At 43.0% G+C, this 25,268-nt stretch overlaps 2 protein-coding genes across 3 annotated transcripts in view; one reads left to right on the top strand and one right to left on the bottom strand.

The window, feature by feature from the left end:
- LOC144280351 (uncharacterized) overlaps window positions 1-25,268 on the bottom strand; it is a 236,571-nt gene that overhangs the window by 16,293 nt on the left and 195,010 nt on the right. Inside the window, exon 2 of the mRNA XM_077842299.1 lies at window positions 306-432. Coding sequence (XP_077698425.1) covers window positions 306-339 — 34 coding nt within the window. The 5' untranslated portion in view covers window positions 340-432. The remainder of the gene's footprint in view (window positions 1-305; window positions 433-25,268) is intronic.
- The window catches only part of LOC144324812 (KRAB domain-containing protein 5-like), a 43,104-nt gene that overhangs the window by 10,407 nt on the left and 7,429 nt on the right, over window positions 1-25,268 (top strand). The window contains exons 4-8 of one of the 2 annotated variants that reach the window (XM_077916217.1): window positions 8,086-8,227; window positions 9,631-9,709; window positions 13,736-13,862; window positions 14,363-14,458; window positions 17,695-17,864. In XM_077916217.1, the coding sequence (XP_077772343.1) occupies window positions 9,695-9,709; window positions 13,736-13,862; window positions 14,363-14,458; window positions 17,695-17,726 (270 nt within the window). In that variant the 5' untranslated portion in view covers window positions 8,086-8,227; window positions 9,631-9,694 and the 3' untranslated portion in view covers window positions 17,727-17,864. Of the gene's footprint in view, window positions 1-8,085; window positions 8,228-9,630; window positions 9,710-13,735; window positions 13,863-14,362; window positions 14,459-17,694; window positions 17,865-25,268 lie in introns of those variants that run through there. The other variant, XM_077916210.1, reaches the window with a different exon arrangement.

A 25,268-nucleotide genomic window follows, 5' to 3' on the forward strand; every position in this document is an offset into this window, starting at 1 on the left:
GCCCGGGTGGCTTGCGGTTGATCTGCTTGATCATCTGCCTTTGGCTCAGGGTGTGGTCCCGGAGTCCCGGGATCAAGTCCCACGTCGAGATCCTTGCACGGAGCCTGCTTCTTCCTCTGCTCATCCCCCCGCCTCTCATGAATAAATAAAAATTAAAAAAAAAAAATCTAAAAACCCCAACTTATGTTCCTTACTGCATGGACTGGATTCCAGTCATGCAATGAGGAATCACCCAAGAGACAGTCTTCAAAGGAAGGAACGAAACCTTGAGTTGGTTTGGGAAATTTCAAAGCCGTTATTCTCACCCACGAAGAGGAGGTGTCCATAGTTCTCTAACATCACATCTCTGTATAATTCCCGCTGAGTATGGTTCAGACATCTCCACTCCTCCGGAGAGAATTCTACGGCCACATCCCTGAATGTCAGCAGTCCCTGCAATAAATCCCACAATTACCAAATGGCCATTGACAAGAGTTCACAACGTACCTAAGATGAAAGAGGGAGTTAGTGTCACCAGCTAGAACCCATGATCTGACCCTTTCTGCTTACCTGCTTATCAATGCCAACCCTAGTCTCTCACATTTTACTTAACCTCTTCTTTCCACCTTATCCTTTACTGAGGCCAAACACCTCATGGGCAGTCTCCCGTGGTGAAACAGAAACTATCCAATGAAGAAGGGGAATGACTGCCCCGAGGAAGTGTTTGGCCTGGCGCAGGTTGAGGCAGACAGACTAAGGTGTAACCCATGGAGTCATCTACAGTTACTTTTACCTCATTATAATACTAAAATTCTCCATGCATGGAGGACAAACATCATTTACCTAAAGTACAAGTATTTTCTTAACGTCTATATGCAACCTTATGCCAGCTCTACATAAGGTAACAGGCTACCCTTTCTAAATATCCACTCTAACCCCCCATAATAGGAAATCATTTATCATGTCCCCTTGCTCTGTGAGTCTCTGCTTTGGAAGTTATACCCTATAATCTTATTTGTGGCAAATCAAGATCCCTGTGTGTGAGAACCCCATGTAGTGTAGTTTCCATCTGTGACTCACCAAGCAGTGAACTCATGTCATTTGAGCTATTTTAGAACTAGTTCTGGGGATCCCTGGGTGGCGCAGCGGTTTGGCGCCTGCCTTTGGCCCAGGGCGCGATCCTAGAGACCCGGGATCGAGTCCCACATCGGGCTCCCGGTGCATGGGGCCTGCTTCTCCCTCTGCCTATGTCTCTGCCTCTCTTTCTCTCTCTGTGACCATCATTAATAAATAAAAATTAAAAAAAAAAAAAAGAACTAGTTCTATCTTACGGGAGTCTCCTGCTTTATGCAGTAAAATAATATTTAACATGGTATTAGGCTCTAATGTACTAACTTTGAGGTCACAGGATGGCATGTGATCCACAAAACTTATCAGTACTGTGTGTTGGGGATCCCTGGGTGGCTCAGCGGTTTGGCTCCTGCCTTCAGCCCAGGGTGTGATCCTGGAATCCTGGGATTGAGTCCGGAATTGGGCTCCCCGCTTGAAGCCTGCTGCTCCCTCTGCCTGCGTCTCTGCCTCTCTCACTCTCTCTCTCTCTCTCTGTGTCTCTCATGAATGAATAAATAAGATCTTTAAATAAATACATAAATACATAAATACTGTGTGTTGATCCAATTGAAGTTGTATATTGAAAGCATCAACATAGGTATACACATTATTGAATACTATGTTTATATCATTCAGTTAAGTTGTTTATTTTTCATACAGGGAAAGTTTTGGTGGACTACAAATGTAGTCATCAACTTTTTTTTTTTTTAAATAGTAGCTCTCTCTGCTACTCCTCCTGCTTGTGCTCACGGGCTCTCTCTCAAATAAACAAATAAAGAATCTTTAAAAAAAAACGTGACAGAGCAGCAAATTGTCATGGTGACAAATTTAAGAAACACTGTCAATGACCTGAGACTTATAAATCTCTTTGTGGATAATGATGTTTCTTTCATTCACCCTATCTATACAAAGACATGATATAGATACAAAACAGCTATTATTTGAGTCTAGCATAATGAGGGAATACAAGCAAAAAATGTTTGCCTTTAAACCAGAAGTGTGGGACGCCTGGGTGGCTCAGCAGTTGAGCCTCAGCCTTTTACTCCTGATGAGATCCCGGAGTCTCAGGATGGAGTCCCTGGATCGAGTCCCAGGATCGAGTTCCAGGTCGGGCTCCCCTCAAAGAGCCTGCTCTCCCTCTGCCTATGTCTCTCTCTCTCTCTCTGTGTCTCTCATGAGTAAATAAATAAAAGCCTTTTAAAAAAAGGAGGATGTCAGTGACATAAGTGTGGAATATAATAAAAACTCACAGGATAGAAGTCTGGTTGATGGAGAACCTCCACTCCCTGAAGTCGATATGATCAACTACATGAAGCCGAGTTTTCATTTGTCCAGTGGAAACTGCTTGGTGTGGGTTGGGAGTAGAAGGTCAAGAAACTATCCATGAGACATTTTTGGTGAAAAAAATCCTTTTTTTATTAACGCTCGGGGATATGACCCTTGGGCAGAAAAAGCTGCAGTGTGATTTTGAGGAAGCATGGATTATATGCTTTTAAGCTTGGGGGGGGGGAGCTGCTCAGTATAGGTAAAATAAGTTTCTAAAGGGATTTACATCTGTTCAAGAGGACTTCTAGGATCCTGGGAGTCTGGCTACCATCAAGCTAAGGTTGCTTTTTGCCTCAAGCAAAGCATTAACACTAAGGCAGCTGTGAATTCCCTGAGAAAAGTCAGACTCTGCTTGTCTCAAGTATTATCTATCAGTGAGCTGCAAATCTCACTACGGACGTTTCATTTTACCTACATTTCTTTTGCTTTGTTCTCCTAAGAAACTACAAGCAAAGAGAAACTCAGAAGAAAGAAGTTTCCAGGTGAAAAGGGATGGTTTCTGCACATTGCTCAGCAAATCCAAGATCCTTACAAATAGAAAAGGAAAATAGGATCATTGCAGCCGAGACATCTAGCAGAGCATCAAACCAAAAGAAGTTAACACCAGCTGTAATGAAACGTTGATATCCGTGCCTAAGGAACACTGAAGGACCCATTACTACTGGTGTTGAGGAAGGGACAGGCAGGGCTCACCAAAAATCCCAGAAATGGGGAGCCTAAGAAACCACAGATAAGGGAACATAAACAGACCAACTCATTTGTTTTAAACATCAGAGATGAGATAGCGAAAGGAGAAGTAATCGTGGTGCTATCAGTGGTGATGTCAAGATTTAAGTCCCCGGGTCAGGTGTCTATACAAGATCAAACATAAAAGCCTTCATTGGCAACCAGTTTGAAACCCCTCTCACTCTAGACAGCTTTCTTTCTGTTCTCACCCTCACTTGGTAAACTATCACTTCACCCTTTTGTGTCTACGAGAGTCATTCTTCCACTCGGCAGACAAGAACCCTGCAACAGTGTGTTCTTCATAGACGCTGCTTTTAGGCAAACAGGCTTGAGCAATGGAATGCAGAAAGAGCCAGTGACCACCTGGCTGAATGCAGACAGGCCCATCAGGCAACCCACCCTGAAGTGTCCAGAGGCCTGAACTAGCCATTGGGCTTCTCACAACCAGGTACACTTCCCCAAAAAAGGGAAGATTCCATTTGTTGCCATATGTCCTCATCTTCCCCCTTTAACCACAGCCCCCACCCTCTATACGTCTTTGCAGACAGCCTCTCCTCTGTGGTCCTACCTGCAGCTCCCTCCAGCTCCCTCGCTGTCTATTCAATGTGAACTTTCTAGCTCCTTTGTTCTGCCTCAGGTGAATTCTCTCACTTCCTCTGCTACCAGCTTCTATCTGATGGTCACCCTATATTTAGGGGCCCACTTTCTTTCTTTTTTTTTTTTTTTAAATATTTTATTTATTTATTCATGAGAGACACAGGGAAAGAGAGAGGCAAAGACACAGGCAGAGGGAGAAGCAGGCTCCATGCAGGGAGCCCAACGTGGGACTCGATCCCGGGTCTCCAGGATCAGGCCCGGGGCTGAAGGCGGCACTAAACCACTGAGCCACCCGGGCCGCCCTAGGGGCCCACTTTCAATCAAGAGACACCCCATTTAGGCACCACATTCTTGTGGCCCCTAAAGAGTAAATCAGACTGTAAACTATGAATACTCTTCATTTATACAAACTTCAAAAAAAAAAAAAAAACAAAAACAAAAAAATAACAAACTTCAGTTGTGGAGGCCGAGAAAAATTAAGGCCATTCCACCTCAAGTTTAGCATTAGCACAAGTACAGCCATCTTAGGCCCCTAGGAATGAGCTGAACTTTACAGGAAAAACTGCAGAATGTCCTAGGCAGGGAATCCCATATCGGAAAGACCATAAAGCTCAGATGCCCAGAAAGACCATAAAGCTCAGAATGCCCTCGGCAGAGAATCCCAACAGTCACAGACGGTTCCATTTCCTGTAATATCTAGTATATTTTAAATATAGTACCTTCTCCATGTTCTAAACAGTAAGACTGGGCCCCCGTTTGTTCTCAGAGAATATTCTTTTTTTTTCTTTTTTTTTTTTGGATCTTATATCCACTGTGTTTATTCTTTAACTTGGGGGATTCCTGGGTGGCTCAGTAGTTCAGCGCCTGCCTTCGGCACAGGGCGAGATCCTGGTATCCCGGGATCCAGTCCCATGTCAGGCTCCCTGCGTGGAGCCTGAGTCTCCTCTGCCTGTGTCTCTGCCTCTATCTCTCTCTGTCTCTCATGAATAAATTCAGAAAATCTAAAGAAAAAAAAAGGATTCTTTAACTCAACACCGTCCCCGTGGATCTCTCACAAAGGAATTATTTTCAATACTTGCACACAGGTCTGTAATTCAAAGTGACAACCGTTGATGGCCTACTGAGAGCCAGATTGGGGAGAAGGAGTAAAAGGCTCTGGTTAATAGGGAGAAGTGGTCTAAAGACCTGATCTTGGGGATCCCTGGGTGGCGCAGCGGTTTAGCGCCTGTCTTTGGCCCAGGGCGCGATCCTGGAGACCCGGGATCGAATCCCACATCGGGCTCCCGGTGCATGGAGCCTGCTTCTCCCTCTGCCTGTGTCTCTGCCTCTCTCTCTCTCTCTCTCTGTGTGTGTGACAATCATAAATAAATAAAAATTAAAAAAAAAAAAAAGGACCTGATCTTGAGTGTCATTTCTGAAAAGGTTTAAAAATTAGGTGCAAACATAAAGCAGAAACATCAGAATTAGAGAAACTAATGTTTGCAATATCTAAATCTGAGGAATTTGGGGAGAAAAGGAGGACATGGCCTCTGACCTGGGATGCAAGGCTTACCTGACAACTGGCCATTTCTTCTGTCACCTCCTCTAGAGCTCTTCCTCAGAAGAGATTCCAGGAGGAATCATAGCTGCACTCAGAAAAAAATGCCTTTAAAGCCACCAGCAGAGCCTCTTGTAAGCTGCTCGCCTGCAGGTAGGACTTTGAAATGCAAAGGCCCAACTTCCTCATCCTTTGTGTCAGGAGCAATTCAGAACTGATTCTCTCCCTGGAGACCAATCTTTGAGTTTTCCTTCTCTGCTTTCAGGGGCCTACTCTTCCACAGATGCAGACAGATTCCACTGGAGGCTAGGAAAAGTGTGCTGCATGGAACTGACCCTCCCAGGCTCATGTGCATTTAATTAAAATAACACTGTTGTTTCCACCCTCACGGAATGACAGAATGGGGGAGACACTAGATATGATTCTTTTTGAAACTCCACACATGATCCTATTGGGAAGCATTTGGAGAGGCGAACAGGCCAAAAGGAATAACCGTTCCTTTTGGTTGTTATCCAGATTTAAATCCACGTCTACTCCAGTGATCAGTTTCTGGAATTTACACTTTCTCCCTCTTGCAGCTACGCGGAGGAAAACACCCTTACAAGTGGAGCTTTCCCTTATAAGTAAACAAATGTGTGTTGAAAAAGGCACCTTCTACTGGGTTTCAGAGCTTTTCCTTTGTTTCTTTAAAATAATCCTTAGGTGGGACCCCTGGGTGACTCAGGGGTTAAGTGTCTGCCTTCCCCTCAGGGTGTGATCCTGGATTCCGGAAACAAGGCCCGCATCCCGCATCTCCTGCATTGGGCTCCCTGCATGGAGTCTGCTCCTCCTCCCTCTGCCTCAGTCTCTGTCTCTCTGTGTGTCTCATGTGGATAAATAAAATCATAAAATAAAATAAACAAAACAAAATAAAATAAAATAATAAAATAAAATAAAAAATAAAATAAAATAAATAAAATTTAAAAAATAAAATAAAATAATCCTTAGGCCAAAGAGACATGTTTTGTGGTGACAAAATGCTCCCCTTCCATAGGAAAGTTTATTTTCATAAGTCCCTGCCAAATAATGTTACAAATTAAATGTACTTTTTAAATTCCCATTGATGGGACACCTGCGTGGCTCGGTGGTTGAGCTTCTGCCTTCCACTCAGGGTGTGATCCCTGGGTTCTGGGATCAAGTCCTGCATCAAGCTCCCCACAGGGAGTCTGCCTCTCCCTCTGCCTATGTCTCTGCCTCTTTTCTGTGTCTCTCATGCGTGAATGAAAAAAGAGAAATCTTTAAAAAAATAAGTAAATAAAAAGAAATTCCCATTGATGTAAAGTGTTGGGGTTTGGAGCCAGTTGCCAAGAAGGAATTCTTGAGACATCTTTAGTGCAGAAAGGTGGTTTTGTTAAAGCACAGGGACAGGACCCATGGGCAGGAAGAGCTGCACTGGGGTTGCAACAGGTGACTGATTATATAGTTCCAAGTTGGGAGAGAAGAAATGGCCCGTTGTTTGGAAAGCCTGGTGTCCTGGGTCAGAGGCCATGTCCTCTTTCTCTCCAGAAATTCCTCACATATAAAAATCGCAAACACTGATTTTTCTAGTTTTGATATTTCTGCTTTATGTTAGGGACAGCATGAGCCTCCAAAGCATTTTGGAAACAAGGCTTCCAGGATGTCGACAGGGCTAGCTATTTTTTATTTTTTTAAGATTTTATTTATTGGGGATCCCTGGGTGGCGCAGCGGTTTAGCGCCTGCCTTTGTCCCAGGGCGCAATCCTGGAGACCCGGGATCGAATCCCACGTCGGGCTCCCGGTGCATGGAGCCTGTTTCTCCCTCTGCCTTTGTCTCTGCCTCTCTCTCTCTCACTGTGTGCCTATCATAAATAAATAAAATTTAAAAAAAAAAAAAGATTTTATTTATTCATGAGAGACACAGAGAGAGGGAGACATACAGACAGAGGGAGAAGCAGGCTCCCCATAGGTAGTCTGATGTGGGACTCGAACCCGGGACTCCAGGATCACGCCTCCAGCCTAAGTCAGAGGCTCAACCGCTGAGCGACCCAGGCATTCCAGGGGCTAGCTCCTTTGAAGGAAGGACACTTAGTACTCTTCAATAAATCCTGTCACGAGACACCTCAGATGTATATTGGTGGGCTATATGTCAGAGGAAAATTGCTAACATGTATCTTGGGAGGTAGAGATAAAGGTAGTTTCCAAAGGAATTTTTATATGTTAAAGTAAACACAAAGGAGACACTTGGGTGGCTCAGTCTGTGAAATGTCTGCCTTGGGCTCACATCATAATCTGAGGGTCCTGAGATGTAGTCTTGGATGGGGGCTCCCTGCTCAGTGGGGAATCTGCTTCTCCCTCTCCCTCTGCTTCTATACCCAGGTCACTCGCTCTCTCTCTTTCATTATTTATAAATAAAATCTTTACAAAAATAAAAAATAGACTCATATGATGGGGGTGGGGAGAAAGGGACAGGAGGGGGTGGTGGTGGAATAATATTATTGTACAATTGTCTTTTGCCCTAAGCAAAGTGTCAACATCCAGATAGTTGAGCTCTGAGAGGAAGGTCACTCTACTTAGTTCAAGGACTTGTCAATAGGCTGCAGGCATTAAGGAAATTTAATTTCTTCTTTTGCCTTTGTTTCCCACATCACCATCAGTAGTAAATGAGAATTCTAATTCCTCAATATTTTTACTAAAATTGGGTATTATCTGGGGCAGCCAGGGTGGCCTAGTGGCTTAGGGCTGCCTTAAATTTATTTTTTATAAATAAAAAAATATATTTTTGTTTAAGATTTTATTTATTTATTCATGAGAGACACACAGAGAGGCAGAGACACAGGCAGAAGGAGAAGCAGGCTCCACGCAAGGATCCCGAGGTGGGTCTCCATCCCAGGACTCCGAGATCAAGCCCTGAGCCGAAGACAGAACAACTGCTGAGTCACCCAGGTGTCCCCTGTAAGTCTACTTTAAGGTATAAAATTTATTTTAGAAGTTTCCTTTATCTCTACACCCCCCAGGATACCTGTTGCAAATCATCCTCCAAGCACATGACCCACCAATAGCCATCTAAAGGGTCTCATGACTCAGCTTTTTTTAGACGGTAATATAGTGGCCTTTCCCAACAATTGCCAGCCCCTTCAAGGTCCTGGAAACCTTGTTTCCAGAATTCCTTAGAGAGTATGCTATCCTCAAACCCCTCCCAACTCCCAGGTGAATAATCAGCCACCCCTCACAGGCCCTGGCTGGGGACTCTTCCTGCCCGCAGGCCCTGTCCTTGTGCTTTAATAGAACCACCATTTAGCACAAAAGGACATCTCAAGAATTCTTTCTTGGTTGTTGGCTCTGGACCTCACCTATATTCTAAGACTTTATCAACAGGTAGTTTTGAAAATCAACATTTACCTGCTGAAGGAGAGCAATTTGTTACCCCAAAATATGTCTTTTGGCATAAGGATTATTTTAGGCTGGGTATTTTAATGCACAGACAGGGGTGCTTGGGTGGCTCAATGGATTAAGCCTCTGCCTTCATCTGAGATCCAGAGCCCAGGGTCCTGGGATTGAGTCCTGGGTCAGGCTCCCTGCTCAGCAAGGAGCCTGGTTTTCCCTCTCTGCCATTCCCTTTGCTTGTGCTCTTTCTCACTCTCTTTCTCAAATAAATATCCAAAATCTTTTAAAAAAGGAAAAAAAAAAAAAAAAACAGAGAAAGGAAAAGCTGTAAAACCCAGTACTTACTGTCTAAAGAGACATTTTGCATAAGGGAAAGGTCCATTACTGAGTCTCTCCCTTTGTGTAGCAGGAAGAGGGAAAAGGTAAATCTCCAGAAACTCTGATCCATGGAGAAGGCCTGGATTAAAATCCGATAATAGCAGAGCCTTCGTTACCAGTCACCTCCCCAGATGTTTCCTGGACTATCAAAAAGGATCATCATTCCCCTCGGATTCCGTCAGTTGGTGTGGGTGGAAACAACAGCGTTGTTTTAAGTCAGTGCTCCGGGTGATTCTAAGTGAGGCCACAGTTAAGTAGAAAGGCTTCCTTTTAATTTCTGAGAATTGAGAGCAGGCTTCGCCTTAGGAGGGGTAATGGTCTCCACTACCCGAGTCAGGAGGGTTAGGGCCACAGCACACGAGGCCTAGGCTGTAGCTGAATCTGTGAGCATCTGGGGGAGGGGAGGGCCCTGGAAGCAGAGAAGGAAAAATCAGTTCCTGATTTCCAACTGGGAGTTCACAGCTTCTCAACAGCTCCACGCCCAAAGGACTAGGAAGTTGGGCTTTTTGTGCATTTCAAAGTCCTGCCTGCAGGGGAGCAGTTTATAGGTGGAGAGACTTGGCTGCCTTTAAAGGTGTGTTCTCCTGATGCAGCTGGGACTCCTCCACGGAGATCTTGTGAGAGAGCTCGCTAGAGGCCGAGGTGGACGGAGCAGAGATGGCGGGGTCTCAGGTAAGCCTTGTGTCCCAGCTTAGAGGCCGCAGTGCCTTTTTGGCCCGAAATTCCCTGCATTTGGAGATTGCAAGTGTTCATTCCTCCAGCTCTGATATTTCTGCCTCGTGGTTTCACTTATTGTTAAAAACCTTTTCAAATCTAATACCCAAGGCTCGATCTTAGAACACTTCTCCCCCATCACCTTCTTTCCCTTCTCTCCAACGGGGCTTCCAATAAGCCACCAAAACTGTATTTATTTTTTATTTTTGAAGATTGTATTTGGGGGATGCCTGGGTGGCTCAGCGGTTTGGCGCCTGCCTTCGGCCCAGGGCTTGATCCTGGAGACCCGGGATCCAGCCCCACATCCGGCTCCCTGCATGGAGCCTGCTTCACCCTCTGCCTGTGTCTCTGCGTCTCTGTATCTCTCTCGCTCGCACTCTCTCTCTCTCTGTGTATTCTCATGAATAAATAAATAAAATCTTAAAATAAAATAAAGATTGTTTTTATTCTTTCATGAGAGCCACAGAGAGAAAGGCAGAGAAATAGGTAGAGGGAGAAGCAGGTTCCATGTGGGGAGCCCGATGTGGGACTTGATCCCGGGATCACGACCTCAGCTGAAGGCAGACATCCAACCGCTGAGCCACCCAGGCATCCCAACAGTTGTACTTTGAATTACAGTTCTGCAAGCTTTGAAAACGTACCCTTGCTGACAGATCCCTAGAGAAGACATTGAGTCCAACATTCCTGGTGGTGATGGGATCCTGGGATAGCAGCTGAGGAAAGCACTTGCCCTTTAGTGGCCACCTGGATGCTTTATCAGCTCTGTGTGGGCCAGGAGTAGGAAAATGCACCAATAAATGCTATAGATATATAAGGTCCAGGATAACTCAGAATACTCTTTAAAAAGAGGAGACTTACAGTTTAGAATGTGAAAAAGATAGTGTATTTAGGGACGCCTGGGTGGCTCAGCGGTTTAGTGCTTGCCTTCAGCCCAGGGCGTGATCCTGGAGTCCCAGATTGGATTGGAGTTGCACATCCGGCTCCCTGCGTGGAGCCTGCTTCTCCTCTGTGTCTCTGCCTCTGTGTGTGTCGCATGAATAAATAAATAAAAATCTTTTTTTAAAAAAAGATACTCCTCTTAAAAATATATTAGGTAGGGACGCCTGGGTGGCTCAGTGGTTGAGCGTCTGTCTCCGGCTCCGGGCATGGACCCGGCGTCCCAGGATGGAGTCCCACACCAGCTCCCCTCGAGGAGCCAGATTCTCCCTCTGCCTGTGTCTCTGCCTCTCTCTCTGTCTCTCATGAATAAATAATAAAATCCTTAAAAATATGTAAATATATACTAGGTATTACAAGACAGTGAAAGTATGTGACCGAAATTTGTATAAATCCACTGTATTCTCATAATTCAATTACTATTCTAAACACCTCAGGAACAACAATCCTCTTGATGAAGTTTTGGGGAAGTTTTCAACTATATTTCACCTATATCTCACTAATAAAGTTTTCACCTATATGAGGTGAAGTCCTGCTCCAACAGCCAAGAAAGAATTCTTGAGACGTCCTTTTGTGCTAAATGGTGGTTCTATTAAAGCACAAGGACAGGGCCTGCGGGCAGGAAGAGTCCCCAGCCAGGGCCTGTGAGGGGTGGCTGATTATACACCTGGGAGTTGGGAGGGGTTTGAGGATAGCATACTCTCTAAGGAATTCTGGAAGCAAGGTTTCCAGGACCTTGAAGGGGCTGGCAATTGTTGGGAAAAGGCCACGTATACCGTCTAATAAAACCTGAGTATGAGCCCCTTCAGATGGATAACTGGGTCATGTGCTGGGGGGATGATCGCCAACACCTACATTGGGTGTCTAGAAATAAAGGAAATTTCTAAAAGAATTTTCAAAGGTTAAAGTAGACTTACAGCCTCCTAGGGGTCAGGCAAAGATTGCCTTTTACCCTACGCAAAGTGTGACCATCGAGACAGTTGAGTCCAGAGAGGAATGTCCCTCTGCCTGTTTCAAGGACTTGTCAATGTGCTGGCCCTGGCTCATCATTTGTCCTCAGCTACCCTCTGTTCCCCCATCTCTTTAGGCACTGCTACTAGTTTGTTTCCTACAGTTAATGTTACCTTCCTTTCCTTGGCTTGCTCCTCTCTGCCAGACTTCTCCCTATAAAATTCATACTTTCCTTCTTATCTTTCCTACGGATCTTAGGTTTTTAAAAAGATTTTATTTATTTATTCATTAGAATACACGGAGAGGAGAGAGAGAGGCAGAGACACAGGCAGAGGAAGAAGCAGGCTCCATGCAGGGAGCTGACCTGGGACTGGATCCTGAGTCTCCAGGATCACGCCCTGGGCTGAAGGAGGCGCTAAACCGCTGAGCCACCGGAGCTGCCCATCTTTGCCCCCATCTTAAAAGTATATAATGATTGGCTTTTCAAAAGGATACCTCAGGTCTTTCTGCCCTCCTGTGGTCCTGTCCCTGTCTTAATAGAAACAGCATTTTGCAACAAAAATTGATCAGCATACCTTTTTGATCCTTAGCTCCAGGCCCACATCACATTAGCTTCCAATGGACAGGGAAGTCTCTCACCTTCCCGTAGTGAGATATTTACTTCTGGGAGTGAAGGCTCTCAATCAGACCTCCATCTGGTGGGTTTCAATGTTACTCCACACTTAGTGTCATAGTAGTCTTCTTTTTTTTAATTTTTTTTTATATATTTATTCCTCAGAGGCACAGAGAGAGAGGCAGAGACATGGGGAGAGGGAGAAGCAGGCTGCCTATGGGTAGCCCGATGCTGGACTCCCCCTGGGATCAGGACCTGAGACAAACGCTGGTGCTCAATCACCTATCCACCCTAGCACCCCTAGAGTTACTTTCTATTTGCTTCTTTGTAATAAAACACACACACAAGAATCACATAATTGATGTATTTCACTGTCTTAAAATCCTGAAAGATTATAGAACTACAGATAGAAACTATACCCGTGTGTGGATGTCACAGAAAGGAAACTTGATTTGCTGCCTCACAGATCACTGAGAATAACTTCCTAAGCAGAGACTCACAGAGCAAGGGGGAAAGGTTTCCTGTTGTTTAGGGTTAGGCTGGATATTTAGAAAGAGGGGCCTTGTCATCGTCTGTAGAACTGGGCAGAAACCCCACATGCATCTGAAGACAGCATTTCTACACAACTTGGGTTATATAATTGAGGTTTGTGCTCCTCCTTGCTGGAGACTTTGGTAATAAATGAGGTAAGAGACAATTTTGGTTACCTCACAGGTTACTGTTTGTTTCAACTGTAGAGGGTGAGTCAGGGGTTTAGCTCAAATTGGGCTGGTCCAGGCTGTTCCTCAGGGGGATGTAGTTCTGGAATGTTGCTGAGGTCCAGAACCTTGAGGTCTTTGGTGCAAAAACGTGTTTGTATTAAAGATGAGGACAGGACCAATGAGTAGAAAGAGTTGCAGCTGCTGCAGCAGCCTGCTGCCTGCTGGCTCCAATTGCCCAGGGATTGTGAGGAGCAACTGATTACACATTCTGCTGTTGGGGCAAGTGCAGAGTAAGGGAGTTCCAAATGGCTTTTCATATGCTCAAAGACACTCAACAGGATACAATGGCCCCGTTACTGTCAAACTAAGGTTGTTTTTCCCTCTAGGAAGGTATTCACCTTGAGAAAGTTGAGGACTTCCTCCAGGAGCTTTATACTCTAACTGACTCAAGTATTTGTCAATGGGCTGCATTTTTCAGAGCCATTTAATGTCACATACCTTTCTTTCTGCCTTTTTTCCCCACCTCAAGATCAGTCCTTTCCTTTTGGTGGATAGTTTCTGTTTCCATCACAGGAGACTCTGTCCATGGGGTGTTTTGCCTCTAGTAAAAGATGTGGTGGAAAGAAAGGTTAGTAAATGTGGGACCAAGGTTGGAGTGTACAAGCTGGTAAACACCTGAAGGTCAGGTCTTGGGGTCTAGCTGATGACACTAACTCCCTCCTCCATCACTTGGGCCATAATGAACTCTGCCTATGACCACTCAGTAATTGGTATTTATTGCAGCGACTGCTGACATTCAGGGATGTGGCCATAGAATTCTCTCAGGAGGAGTGGACATGCCTGAACCACACTCAGCGGAAACTCTACAGGGATGTGATGTTAGAGAACTACGGACACCTCCTCTTCTTGGGTGAGGATCACTCCTTCCAGATTTTCCATACCACACCCAGGGTATCCTTCCTTCCTTTGAAGACTGTCTGTGTCTTGGAAGATTCCTCTTTGAATGACTGGAATGTGGATCTGGGCAGTAAAGGGAAAAAGTAGTGTTTTATAGACGTAGACAAAAGTCTTCAATTGCTTCCTTTCAGCTTTAATTTCCTCTTCCTCAAGGTAACATCATCACTTCTGTAGATGCGTGGGAATTCTGTACAGTGAGTGGCAGAAAATAGTACACCCCGTAACTTAAACTCCAACTTACACCTTTTATTCTTGTGTCTAGTACTTGGCTGTGGAGGACAATTCTGAACACTGGACATCTCTCCTGTGTGTTCTAAAGGGGCAGCTGGGCAACAGCCTTCAGGAAATCATTTTCTTGAATCTACAGTGTCTTTTTCTCTTCTCTACTGAGTATGAGGGTAGATTGAAAGTTAGAATCACCAACAATACGCATCCCTTTTTTCTAATAACCAGGTCTCATTGTGTCAAAGCCAGACCTGGTCTCCTTTTTGGAGCAAAAGAAGGAACCTTGGAGTGTGAAGAGAAAGAAGAGAGTAACCATCAATCCAGGTAGGTGGAAATGAATGAAGCAGATGACAGAGGTGCGGTCCACAAGTGAAGGGGGAAGAGAGACCTTAACTGTGGTGGGAGTAGTTCTCCTTGAATGGATACACTCTTGAGAAACCAGTTTATATTTTTCTCCCTGTCACAGAGGGACATGTGCTATCCAACATTATCAAGCTCTTAGCTTCTCAAAGGATTCTCCTTCAGCTCCACTGATGGTCCATCACCTCCACAGGGAGGGCCAGGAGACTCCCCTGGGAGTGGGAGGGTCTCCATAATCTGAGAGGTTCTCCATGGCTGTGAGGGTCCTGGGGAAGTCTCCCTGTTTCTCAGGATCCATGGACTTAGCCCTTTGTTTTTTTTGTTTTTTTTTTTAAGATTTTATTTATTCATGACACACACACACACACAGAGACCCAGGCAGAGGGAGAAGCAGGCTCCACACAGGGAACCTGATGTGGGACTCGATCGTGGGACTCCTGGGACTCCAGGATCGCGCCCTGGGCCAAGTCAGGCGCTAAACCGCTCAGCAACCCAGGGATCTCAGACTTAGCCCTTTGTAAGTTCTGTTTTGCCTCATGTGAGAAGCTGTGAGGGTAGTTGTGGGCATACTGGGGTTGGTGCAGAAATCCTGGGAACATGGAGACAGATACCACGTTTTCAGGCTTATGCATTCCAATGTTATGGAGGCTTTAATCTTGATTGTACAAAATTCACACTCAGTAATTTCATCAGATAACAAATACCTCCGTAAAATAAGAAAATCTAATTCTTTATTTCACTTTGAAAGTTAAATTTTTCTTTGTATGAACTGAAATTAGGATATAACAGTGTGTTCCATTCCTCAGTGATGAAAAAATGTAACGTATCTGTTTGTATCCTAGAATTCCTACCTAAAATAATGCCATGAGGGAGCTAGAACATTTAGACCTTAGAACTTGAAGCCTATAATAAATTCTCAATTTTTACCTTCTTTCTTAATACTTGCATCATTGTATGAATTGTCTTGTATGACAGGAATTTCTTTTTATTTTGTCAAGTGTGTTTTCACTTTCTTATTAGTTATATATGAGATTCATCTGTTATTTATTAGATCAAAAGTTCTGATATGACATGGGCATGTGAGGTAGAGGGATGTCTGGGTGGCCAGTCAGTTGGTCCCAGGTCATGATCCTGGAGTCCTGGGGCTCAGCCCCCCCCCCCCCCCCCCCCCCCCCCGCAAATTAGGCTCCCTGCTCAGTGGGGAGTCTGCTTCTTGCTGTGCCCTTCCCCTGCTGTGCTCTCTCTCTCTCTCTCCTTCTCTTTCAAATACATGGATAAAGTCTTAAAAGAAAAAAAAGCAATAAAGTATAATTTGTATAATTCCTGTATTTTAAAGAAACCTTTCGTTCATAAATATAATTTTACTTCAGTGACAATTAGTCATTGGGGTTTTCTTCTACTTTCCTTGGAATATATCTGAATTTAATCCAAATATGTATTTTATGTATAGTGGCCTTTAGCGTATTTTGCAACTTTCTTGGTGTTTATTTAGAAATGAAGATGTTGTTTATTTCCTTGGTTCTAAGGAGTGGGATGTAGTCTTAAATCCTCTGTTCAAGGAGGGATATATTAATAAAATAATACATTTGTATAATGCCTTTTTTTAAAATTTTATTTATTTATGATAGTCAGAGAGAGAGAGAGAGAGAGAGGCAGAGACATAGGCAGAGGGAGAAGCAGGCTCCATGCATCAGGAGCCCGATGTGGGATTCGATCCTGGGTCTCCAGGATCGCGCCCTGGGCCAAAGGCAGGTGCTATACCACTGCACCACCCAGAGATCCATGTATAATATAATGCCCTTTTAAGTGGTTGTTTAAATAATTTTCACTTACAGGCTTTACTGATTGATTTTAATGAATATTCTTTATAATATTGTGGTCAGTGAAAACCAGCCAATAATTCATACTTGTTTTTTATGATACATAGATGCAGTTTAAAATTAGTTTTATAGAAAGTTTCTTTGAGAAGAATTCATCTGTTTGTTGTTGTTGTTTTTTATTTTTATTTTTTGAAAGATTTTATTTATTTCTTCATGAGAGATGGAGAGAGAGGCAGAGACACAGGCAGAGGGAGAAGCAGGCTCCATGCAGGGAGACCCATGTGGGGTTGTGGACTGGATTCCGGGACTCCAGGATTACGCCTTGGCCTGAAGACAGACGCTAAACCGCTGAGCCACCCAGGGATCCTGTATTTTAATGCATCTATTTTAATGTAGCTTTTTTAGGGCTAAATTTTGTCTTCTTCTGGCTTTGTAATTCCATAACAATGTGCTTCCTTTTGTCTCGGACTTTCCACTACATTATTTAGTGGTGATTTTGGTTTTACTTGTGTATTTAGTTACACCATGACCATTTTCTTTTTCTTTTAATTTTTCCATAAGATTTTTTATCTATTCATTTGAGATAGACAGAAAGAGCAAATGAGAGCATAGCACAGGGGAGGACCAGAGGGAAAGGGGGAAGGAGAGTCCGCGCTGAGCAGGGAGCCTGACCTGGGCTCAATCCCAGGACCCTCTGATCAGGATGTGAGCTGAAAGCAGACACAGAACCGACTGAGCCATCCAGGTGCCCCAAGGATGACAGTTTTCAAGTACAGAGTTCAGAGACCATCTGAAGGATCGTGACCATGATCTGAACCGAAATTAAGAGTCCGATGCCTAACATGATTCCTTCCTCTGCTTCAGCTCTGTAGTCTCTTTCTTGTTTGAACAAACACTCACCCTTTGTCTGAGCAGCCACCACAGTGCATCCAGAGGGTGCTGTCGTTCCCTCTGCATCCATGTCATGCGTCACAGAAACGAGTCCCTCAGGTAGCAGCCAAGAATCCAGATCGCTGAACCTACAGGTCACTTGTTTCTTTCTCTCCTGAGGAGAGGTAAGAGTTATTTCACAGGGTGGCCTTTAATTGTCAGGGAGGGTGAGCAGCTGCTGTTGTGGGCAAGTGTCACAAACTTTCTTAGTGTCTTTGTGGCTCTTCATCTTTACCTGCCTGGGGGTGTTGTGTTTTCCTCACTGGCTTCTGGCGCACTAAAAAAAAGTAATTTGGTCCATTTTTGTTGTCATGGTAGAGCAAATCCTGGTGGTTCCTAAGTCTCCAGATTCATCTAAAGTGCTATACTGGGTATTAATTTACACATTAGCATTTTAACATATATGCATGTATGTGCACTAAGTGGGATGTCTTATTTTAAATATTTTAGTTGTGGAGATGCCTGGGTGGCTCAGCGGTTGAGCGCCTGCCATCAGCCCAGGGCATGACCATGAGTCCCAGGATTGAGGATCACATTTTGCTCCCTGAATGGAGCCTGCTTCTCCCTCTGCCTGTGTCTCTACCTCTTCTGTGTGTGTCTTTCATGAATAAATATGTAAATCTTAAGAAAATAAATAATAAATCTTTTAATTGTGTTTTTCCATAGCACAGTAGGCTTGTTGGCCAAGACAGGCAAAGAAGATTCATTCCATAGAGTGATAAGGGATGATGTGGAATCTGTAGACCTAAGTATTTATGCTTAATGAATGACTGGGATGGATGGGGTCGTGGAGGGCAGGAGGGATGTGATGATGGATATAAGCATACTGGTACAGTTGCCCATAATGGAGTCTTCACTGCCAGAAGAGATCAGAGATATAAAACAATTGTTGGAGAATCCCACTTTAATTCAGTTATATTTGCAGAATGATGTTTTGAGTGCAAGCACCCACATCCACTTTTAAACCTACATATTTTCTGAAAGGACATTTGGAAATTTTGGAAAGTGACCTAGTCCAAAGTAAAGAAATTACTTTGAATGAAAATAATCATTCAAACCATTTCAAATATAAAGTTGTATAAATCTGCACTGAAATATTTCTGAAAGTCAAACATTTAAAAATTAAGAAAAATTTCTAAATGTGATTGATTTGAGAAATCCTTTTCAGTGGATTCATTGTTCTCCCACCAGCATGTAATCCTTCCTTATTCCAAAGTCTCTAATTTTGATAAACACAAGATGGTCTTTATCCAAATATCACTATACAGTAGTTGCCACATAATACCTAATTTGATACAAGTATTCATGTGTTCAGAACTTTGGAAGATCTTTAGTGAGGACTTTATCTTCCATAATTACAGAGGTATTTATTTTTTAAAAAAGATGCTATTTATTTGAGACAGAGCACAAGCAGGCAGAGCCCGTGGGAGGGGATGCTGACAGAGAGGAAGAAGGAGACTCTCCTGCAGAGCAGGGAGCCTGGTGGCAGGGCTTGATTTCAGGAACCCGGGATCATGACCCTAGCTGAAGGCAGATGCTTAACCAACTGAGCCACCCCGGTGCCCATACAGAGAACCAGAATAAAAGTAATAAAGGTGGGAAAGTCTAATAAAGCTCAAATCTCATTGTATATCCTGTACCCTCGCTGGAGAAAAGACTTCCAAATGTAGCAACTAGAGCAAAGCTTTTAAGTTGTGTTCAGCACTCAATAGCAGAGATTTTACAATAAGAAGAAACCTTACTAATGTCTAAAATGTGGCAAAGCCTTTAACTACAACCCTAAGCTTAACAACCTAACATAAGACATAATGAGGGGATGGCTGACAAATATACAATAAAATTGGACAAAAACGTTATGCGAAACTACAAACTTTGTGAACAAAGAGGAGTATAGTGGAGCAGAGGGTGCATAGTGAGGGGAAGCCCTTAAACGAAAAGAATGTTCAAGGCATTTAATTCATAACCAGAATTATTCAACATGAGGTAATGCATCCTGTGGAAAAACATAGAGTTGTTAAGAATAGTGTCCACATCTATGCCTGGAACTGCACTCTTATTGAACATCAGTAAGATAACAAAGCGTACTGGGCAGAAACCATAGAAATATGGGATCCCTGGGTGACTGAGCAGTTTAGCACCTGCCTTTGGCCCAGGGCATGATCCTGGAGTCCTGGGATGGAGTCCCACACCAGGCTCCCTGAATGGAGCCTGCTTCTCCCTCTGCCTGTGTCTCTGCCTCTCTCTGTGTGTCTCTCATGAATAAATAAATAAAATCTTAAAAAAAAAAAAAGAAATGTAAAATTGATGCAAGACCTTTGGCTTTACTACATACTTCAGAAAAGAAACATCTTTATGAAGGATAAAAACATTAAGGACATAAAAAATTGGTAAGTTGTGAGATGGAAAGGAAATCTAAATAACATCAGAATTCACAGAAGAAAGCAGTAAGTCAATATCCCTTTTCAGGCATGATCTGAAATCCAAGTATTTATTATAGAGAAAAATCCAAAGTTAAAACACACAGATCACTCACATCTTAGCCTTGGACAATGCAACTGTTAGGGGCACCACCTCTTTACAATTGAAAACCTGTGTGGGTCAGCCTCGGTGTGTCACAGGTGTTTAAGCTCCTCCTGCAGCCCATGACGTGATCCTGGAGACCCTGGATCAAGTCCCATGTCAGGTTCTCTGCATGGAGACTGCTTCTCCCTCTGCCTGTGTCTCTGCCTCTCTCTCTCTCTCCATCTCTATGAATAAATAAATAAATCTTTAAGAAAAGAAAAGCAAACCTGTGTGTATCTTTTGAGAGCCCCAAATTGAAAACCACACCTGTTTTGTCATGGAAATAACCTGTTGTTGACCTCAGAAGCCTCACCTGGAACATAAACAGTCAATCATCGCAGTTTTTGGTACGTATTCCTGTATTATATATGGTATTTTTTATAGTAATGTTAGCTTGAGAATAGAAAATCTTAAGGTGAAGACAAAACACATTTATGGTACTGTACTGTATTCATGTATTGTTACATATATATGGACCTCCGCTGTTGAAACCCGGTATTCAGCGGTCCTCTGTATCTGTTAATATCCCTGTCAGGATGGAGAGGAGATGGTTGTCTGAAGAGAGATTATTATTTTCGGTGTGTCTCCTGTTTTCTTTTGACCATATTTGACATTTTTGCATGGCAGATGTTAATTTTACTCTGAAATCCTCTCATCCCAAGGCTTTATCGTTTGTGTACATGTAAGATGATTTGGTGGCTGCTGTCTCACAGACATGCAGGGCTCTGGTATGAGGGGGACTTCATTCCTACCTACTTTAACATGGAAGATTAAGGACATTATAATGTACAATTAATGAAGAAAGTCCGCATGGAGATGCTGCTTGTGGCTGACCTGTAAGCGTGATAAGTCCCGATGAAGTAAGTGTCCAGGGCACCTTTCCTTGCATTAATGTACCACAGAGAAACACTCTGAATTTTAAATAGTGTTTCCATTTGCATTTTAAGCAGAATAGAGTGGTAGTTTATTAAAAGCTGGATGTATCTTCAGGATAGCAATTGATCCAAGTCAAGAATATTAGTTATGCAGTTGAAATAACGAGATGTTCACAGGTACCTGAGGGATGTATAACTTACTCTTCCGTAACCTGTATTTTTTTAAAGATTTTATTTACTTATTCATGAAAGACACAGAGGCAGAGACACAGGCAGAGGGAGAAGGAGGCTGCATGCAGGGATCACGTCCTGAGCTGGAGGCAAACACCCAACCACTGAGCCACCCAGGTGCCTCCCATAACCTGTATTAATGTCTTGTATGAATTTCATAACTAACTTGAAAAAATATTTAAATAAGTTCCAATTCACTTTCATCTGGATTCCATTCATTGTACAATGTGAACGGACTGTATTTGGGGAGATCTCAGGAAGCTCAAGGAGAGTATTGAGAGAAGGCAGAGACAGAACTGCTGGAAGCTGAGAAAGACAGAGTCAAATTCATTTATGAATAAAGATTTGTGTTATGCACATTGTGTGTTTGCACGTCTGTCAGAATATTGACATGACTGTAAGCAGAGCTTTTTTTTTTTTTTTCCAAAAAAAGGTTTTATTTATTCATTTATTTGAGAGAGTGACAGAGAGAGAGAGCATGAACAGGGAGGAGAGGGAGAAGCAGACACACCACTGAGCAGAGAGCCCAAGGTGAGGCTCCATTCTACGACTCTGGGACCATGACCTGAGCCCAAGGCAGACCCTTAACTGACTGAGCCATCCAGGAACCCCAAATAGAGCATTTGTAGGAATGACTTACCTGTGGATAACTCAGGGATGAGCTGTGACTTAGTTCCTGCAGAGGTCCAATTTATCCCATAACAGAATCACCAGGAGCACTTGTAAACCTTAGATTGCCGTGTCTATCTCCACATTACCATGTCAGTACTTCTAGGGTACATTCCCCAAATTTCCTTTCTTACACTTTCTCAGGTACCTGTCCAGGGAACCCATTCTGAGAACCAATGACTAGAAGCAGATGTCTATAAGATCCCAGATTCCGGGATCCCTGGGTGGCGCAGTGGTTTGGTGCCTGCCTTTGGCCCAGGGCGCGATCCTGGAGACCCGGGATCGAATCCCATGTGGGGCTCCAGGTGCATGGAGCCTGCTTCTCCCTCTGCCTATGTCTCTGCCTCTCTCTCTCTCTCTCTCTGTGACTATCATAAATAAATAAATAAAATTAAAAAAAAAAAAAAAGGATCCCAGATTCCCCCAGGGAACCCCTTGAGGCCAGACCTATGTGGGCACCCAACAATCAGCTTGACATTTGGGGAATGCTGGGTGCCCACCATGGGCTCTCTCATGGTGGAACAATTGTAGTTCCAGCTGGCCCCTCATGGTGGAGCGCTGTGCTGGCCCCAGGGAAGGCGCATTGTGGTCAGACTAAAATTGTTCCTCTTACCCTTCTAATGTCCCCCTTGTCTCTGTGGTCCAAGGGGTGATTCAGTCTCACTCTTGAGTACTGAGAGTTGCCTAGTGATGTCTATCTCAGAAGTACTGAGGTGGAACTACCTGCTTCACCATGTTGATGATGTCATCCCTCTGTGATAAGTATTTTTTTAATGTCTCCAGCTAAAAATAAATGTTTCCCTATGTACATGTATGTATATCTGTGTATGTTTATATGTGTGTGTACAAATATGTACACAAATATAGGTTATGCTTATTCTCCATGAAATGCATTATTGAAATCCTGTACATCTAGATCTTCAAAAATAAAACTACTAATAGTGACCAACTCCTTTGGCGTTAAAGGTTATTCAATAGGATTTTTATTTTGCCATGCCACTTGTTTGGTTGTTTATCACTACACAGCATTTGTTCCATTTACTTTTTTTCAATTTTACCCTCATGTTTTAGTTCTATCTCCAGAAAATTCCAGTGGAATATATTCGATCAATGTTTAGTGTCACCAGGAACATTTGGTTTATTTGTGTTTAATATCTTTTTTTTTTTTTTTTTTTAATTTATGATAGTCACACAGAGAGAGGGAGAGGCAGAGACACAGGCAGAGGGAGAAGCAGGCTCCATGCACCAGGAGCCCGACGTGGGATTCGATCCCGGATCTCCGGGATCACGCCCTGGGTCAAAGGCAGGCGCCAAACCACTGCGCCACCCAGGGATCCCTGTGTTTAATATCTTAATGAAGATATTGGGGTTTGGCTATACTACATTTTTTGTCTTTCCTAAATGCTCCCTGTTTTTTTATTCCTTTCTTGTGTTCCTATATCCATTTTAAGAAAATAATTGTACACTTTCTTTTTTTTTCTGTGAACTATGTATATCAGTACCATATTGCTTGAGCTAGAAACTAAAGCATTCTTTGAAAATCTAGTCCTTCCTACATTTAATTTCACCTTGTCAATATATCTACTTTATGACACTTCTCTTTTTACATCTAGTTTTTTTCGGGAGGTTTTTAGAATTTTTAAATTTTAAATTTTATTTTTATTTATTTTTAATATTAGGTGAACATTTTTAGGACTTCATTTCTGAGCAATTTCTCCCCTAACACAAGGCTCAAACTCCCAAATCAAAGTTGCATGTTCCACAAACTGAGCCAGAGAATTTCCCCATGTTGAATATTTTTTTGAAGTAAAGTCACATATATAGAACGTATGTTAACAGCTCAATTGAATTTCACAAACTAAGCACGTCTCTATAAACTGTTGATGTCAAGAAACAATATTTGAGCTCAAAAAAGATATTACTTGACCTCTGCAATTCCTTTTATTTCCTTGGTACCTTTCCACAAGGCTCAGCACTCTTTTAACGCGGAAAGCCATAGATCGCTGTCCTCGTTTTTGTACTTTATATAAATGTAATCAGGCAGTGGGAACTCTTGTATTTGGCTTTTTTGTATCTATGCTTGTGAATTGATCTGTATTCCTTCATGTTATTGTGCATCATTCTTTAGAATGGATCCATCCGACTCCATTGTGTGAATATCAATTGATACATCATTTTGTGGCTAATGGAGGGGAATGGTTTTCAGTGCAGGACTGTCATGATAGTACCGGCTTGTAAGTCTATAATTTATCTTTTAGTGGAACATACACACATATCTGCTGGTTATATATGTGAGATCAAATTGTTAGTAAACATGTTTAATCATATTCAGCTTTAATAGATACTCCCAAATACTTAAGATTTTATTTATTTATTCATGGAGACATAGAGAGAGGGGCAGAGACACAGGTAGAGGGAGAAGCAGGTTCACCCGGGGAGCCTGATGCAGGACTTGATCCCAGGACCCCAGAATCACAACCTGAACCAAAGGGAGAACCTGGTCTCCCCATCCACACGCTCTCTAAAACTTAGTAGTTTATGTCATTCTCTCTATCTCTCTTTTTTAAAGATTTTATTTATTTATTCATGAGAGACAGAGAGAGAGGCAGAGACACAAACAGAGGGAGGAGCAGGCTCCATGCAGGTACCCCAATGCAGGTCTCTATCCCCGGACCCTGGGATCATGCCTGGAGCCAAAGGCAGGCACTCAACCGCTGAGCCACCCAGGCATCCCCCAAGTGGTCATTTTATCTGCTTTTTTATTACTGTTAATATGGAGTTGGGCATTAACCTTTTGATAATCTTTTTTTCAAAGTATCTGCTGGGTTATTGAGCCTATTTCTTCTGTTTTGGTATTTTTTTCTTTAGGCTTTATAGATATATATTATGAGAATGAGTCCTTTTTTCCTTCTCTCACTCTATTTCTCTCTCTTGAGCTTATGATGCAGAGAAGTTCTTAATGTAATCCAATTTGTGATTTTAACATTTATGGTTGGTGGTTTTTATCATTTTTAGAAATTTTCTCATATACTCAGGCCACAGAGATAGACCCTTTGTCTTTTTCTGAAAACATCATAATGATCTATATAATATCAATCAGAAATGTATTAAGTCATCGTTCTCTAGTTTGTGTAGTGACTGAGGTTTTCTGGTTTTTCCTTTTTTCTCAACATGGCTAACAAGTTGAAGTGTATTCTGAACGTGTTTTATTGTGGTTTCTTTTCATGCTTTCATTAGTGGCTAAGGTTCAGGAAGATAATGCTCTCTGCTTTCAAGATACTGGGGTTCCCTATGCTCAGGATCTCATAGATGCGACACAAACCCACTGCATATGCAGCATCTACATGTGTGAAATGGGGATTTGGAGCTGGCAAGTGAAATTAGCGTGATCAAGATGTTTGTGGTGTTTCATGAACCCTAAGATCCTTGGACTTGAATCTGAGAGTCCTCTGTCTTCGGCTAGCATTGGAAAATTGTTACAGGCAAGCTTGTTCCACTATAGAATATGTGGAACATGGAATTTTTATACTTCTTGGGATTATCCATGGGTTTATTTAAAATGAAGTTGATGGGCACCTGGGTGGCTCAGTCACTGAGCCTCTGCCTCCGCTCAGGTTGGAATCTCAGGTTCTGGGATCGATCCCCCTCAGGGAGCCTGCTTCTCCCTCAGCCTTTCTCTCTGCCTCT

Source organism: Canis aureus, chromosome 1 (genome assembly GCF_053574225.1).
Source record: "Canis aureus isolate CA01 chromosome 1, VMU_Caureus_v.1.0, whole genome shotgun sequence".
Taxonomy (NCBI): Eukaryota; Metazoa; Chordata; class Mammalia; order Carnivora; family Canidae; genus Canis; species Canis aureus.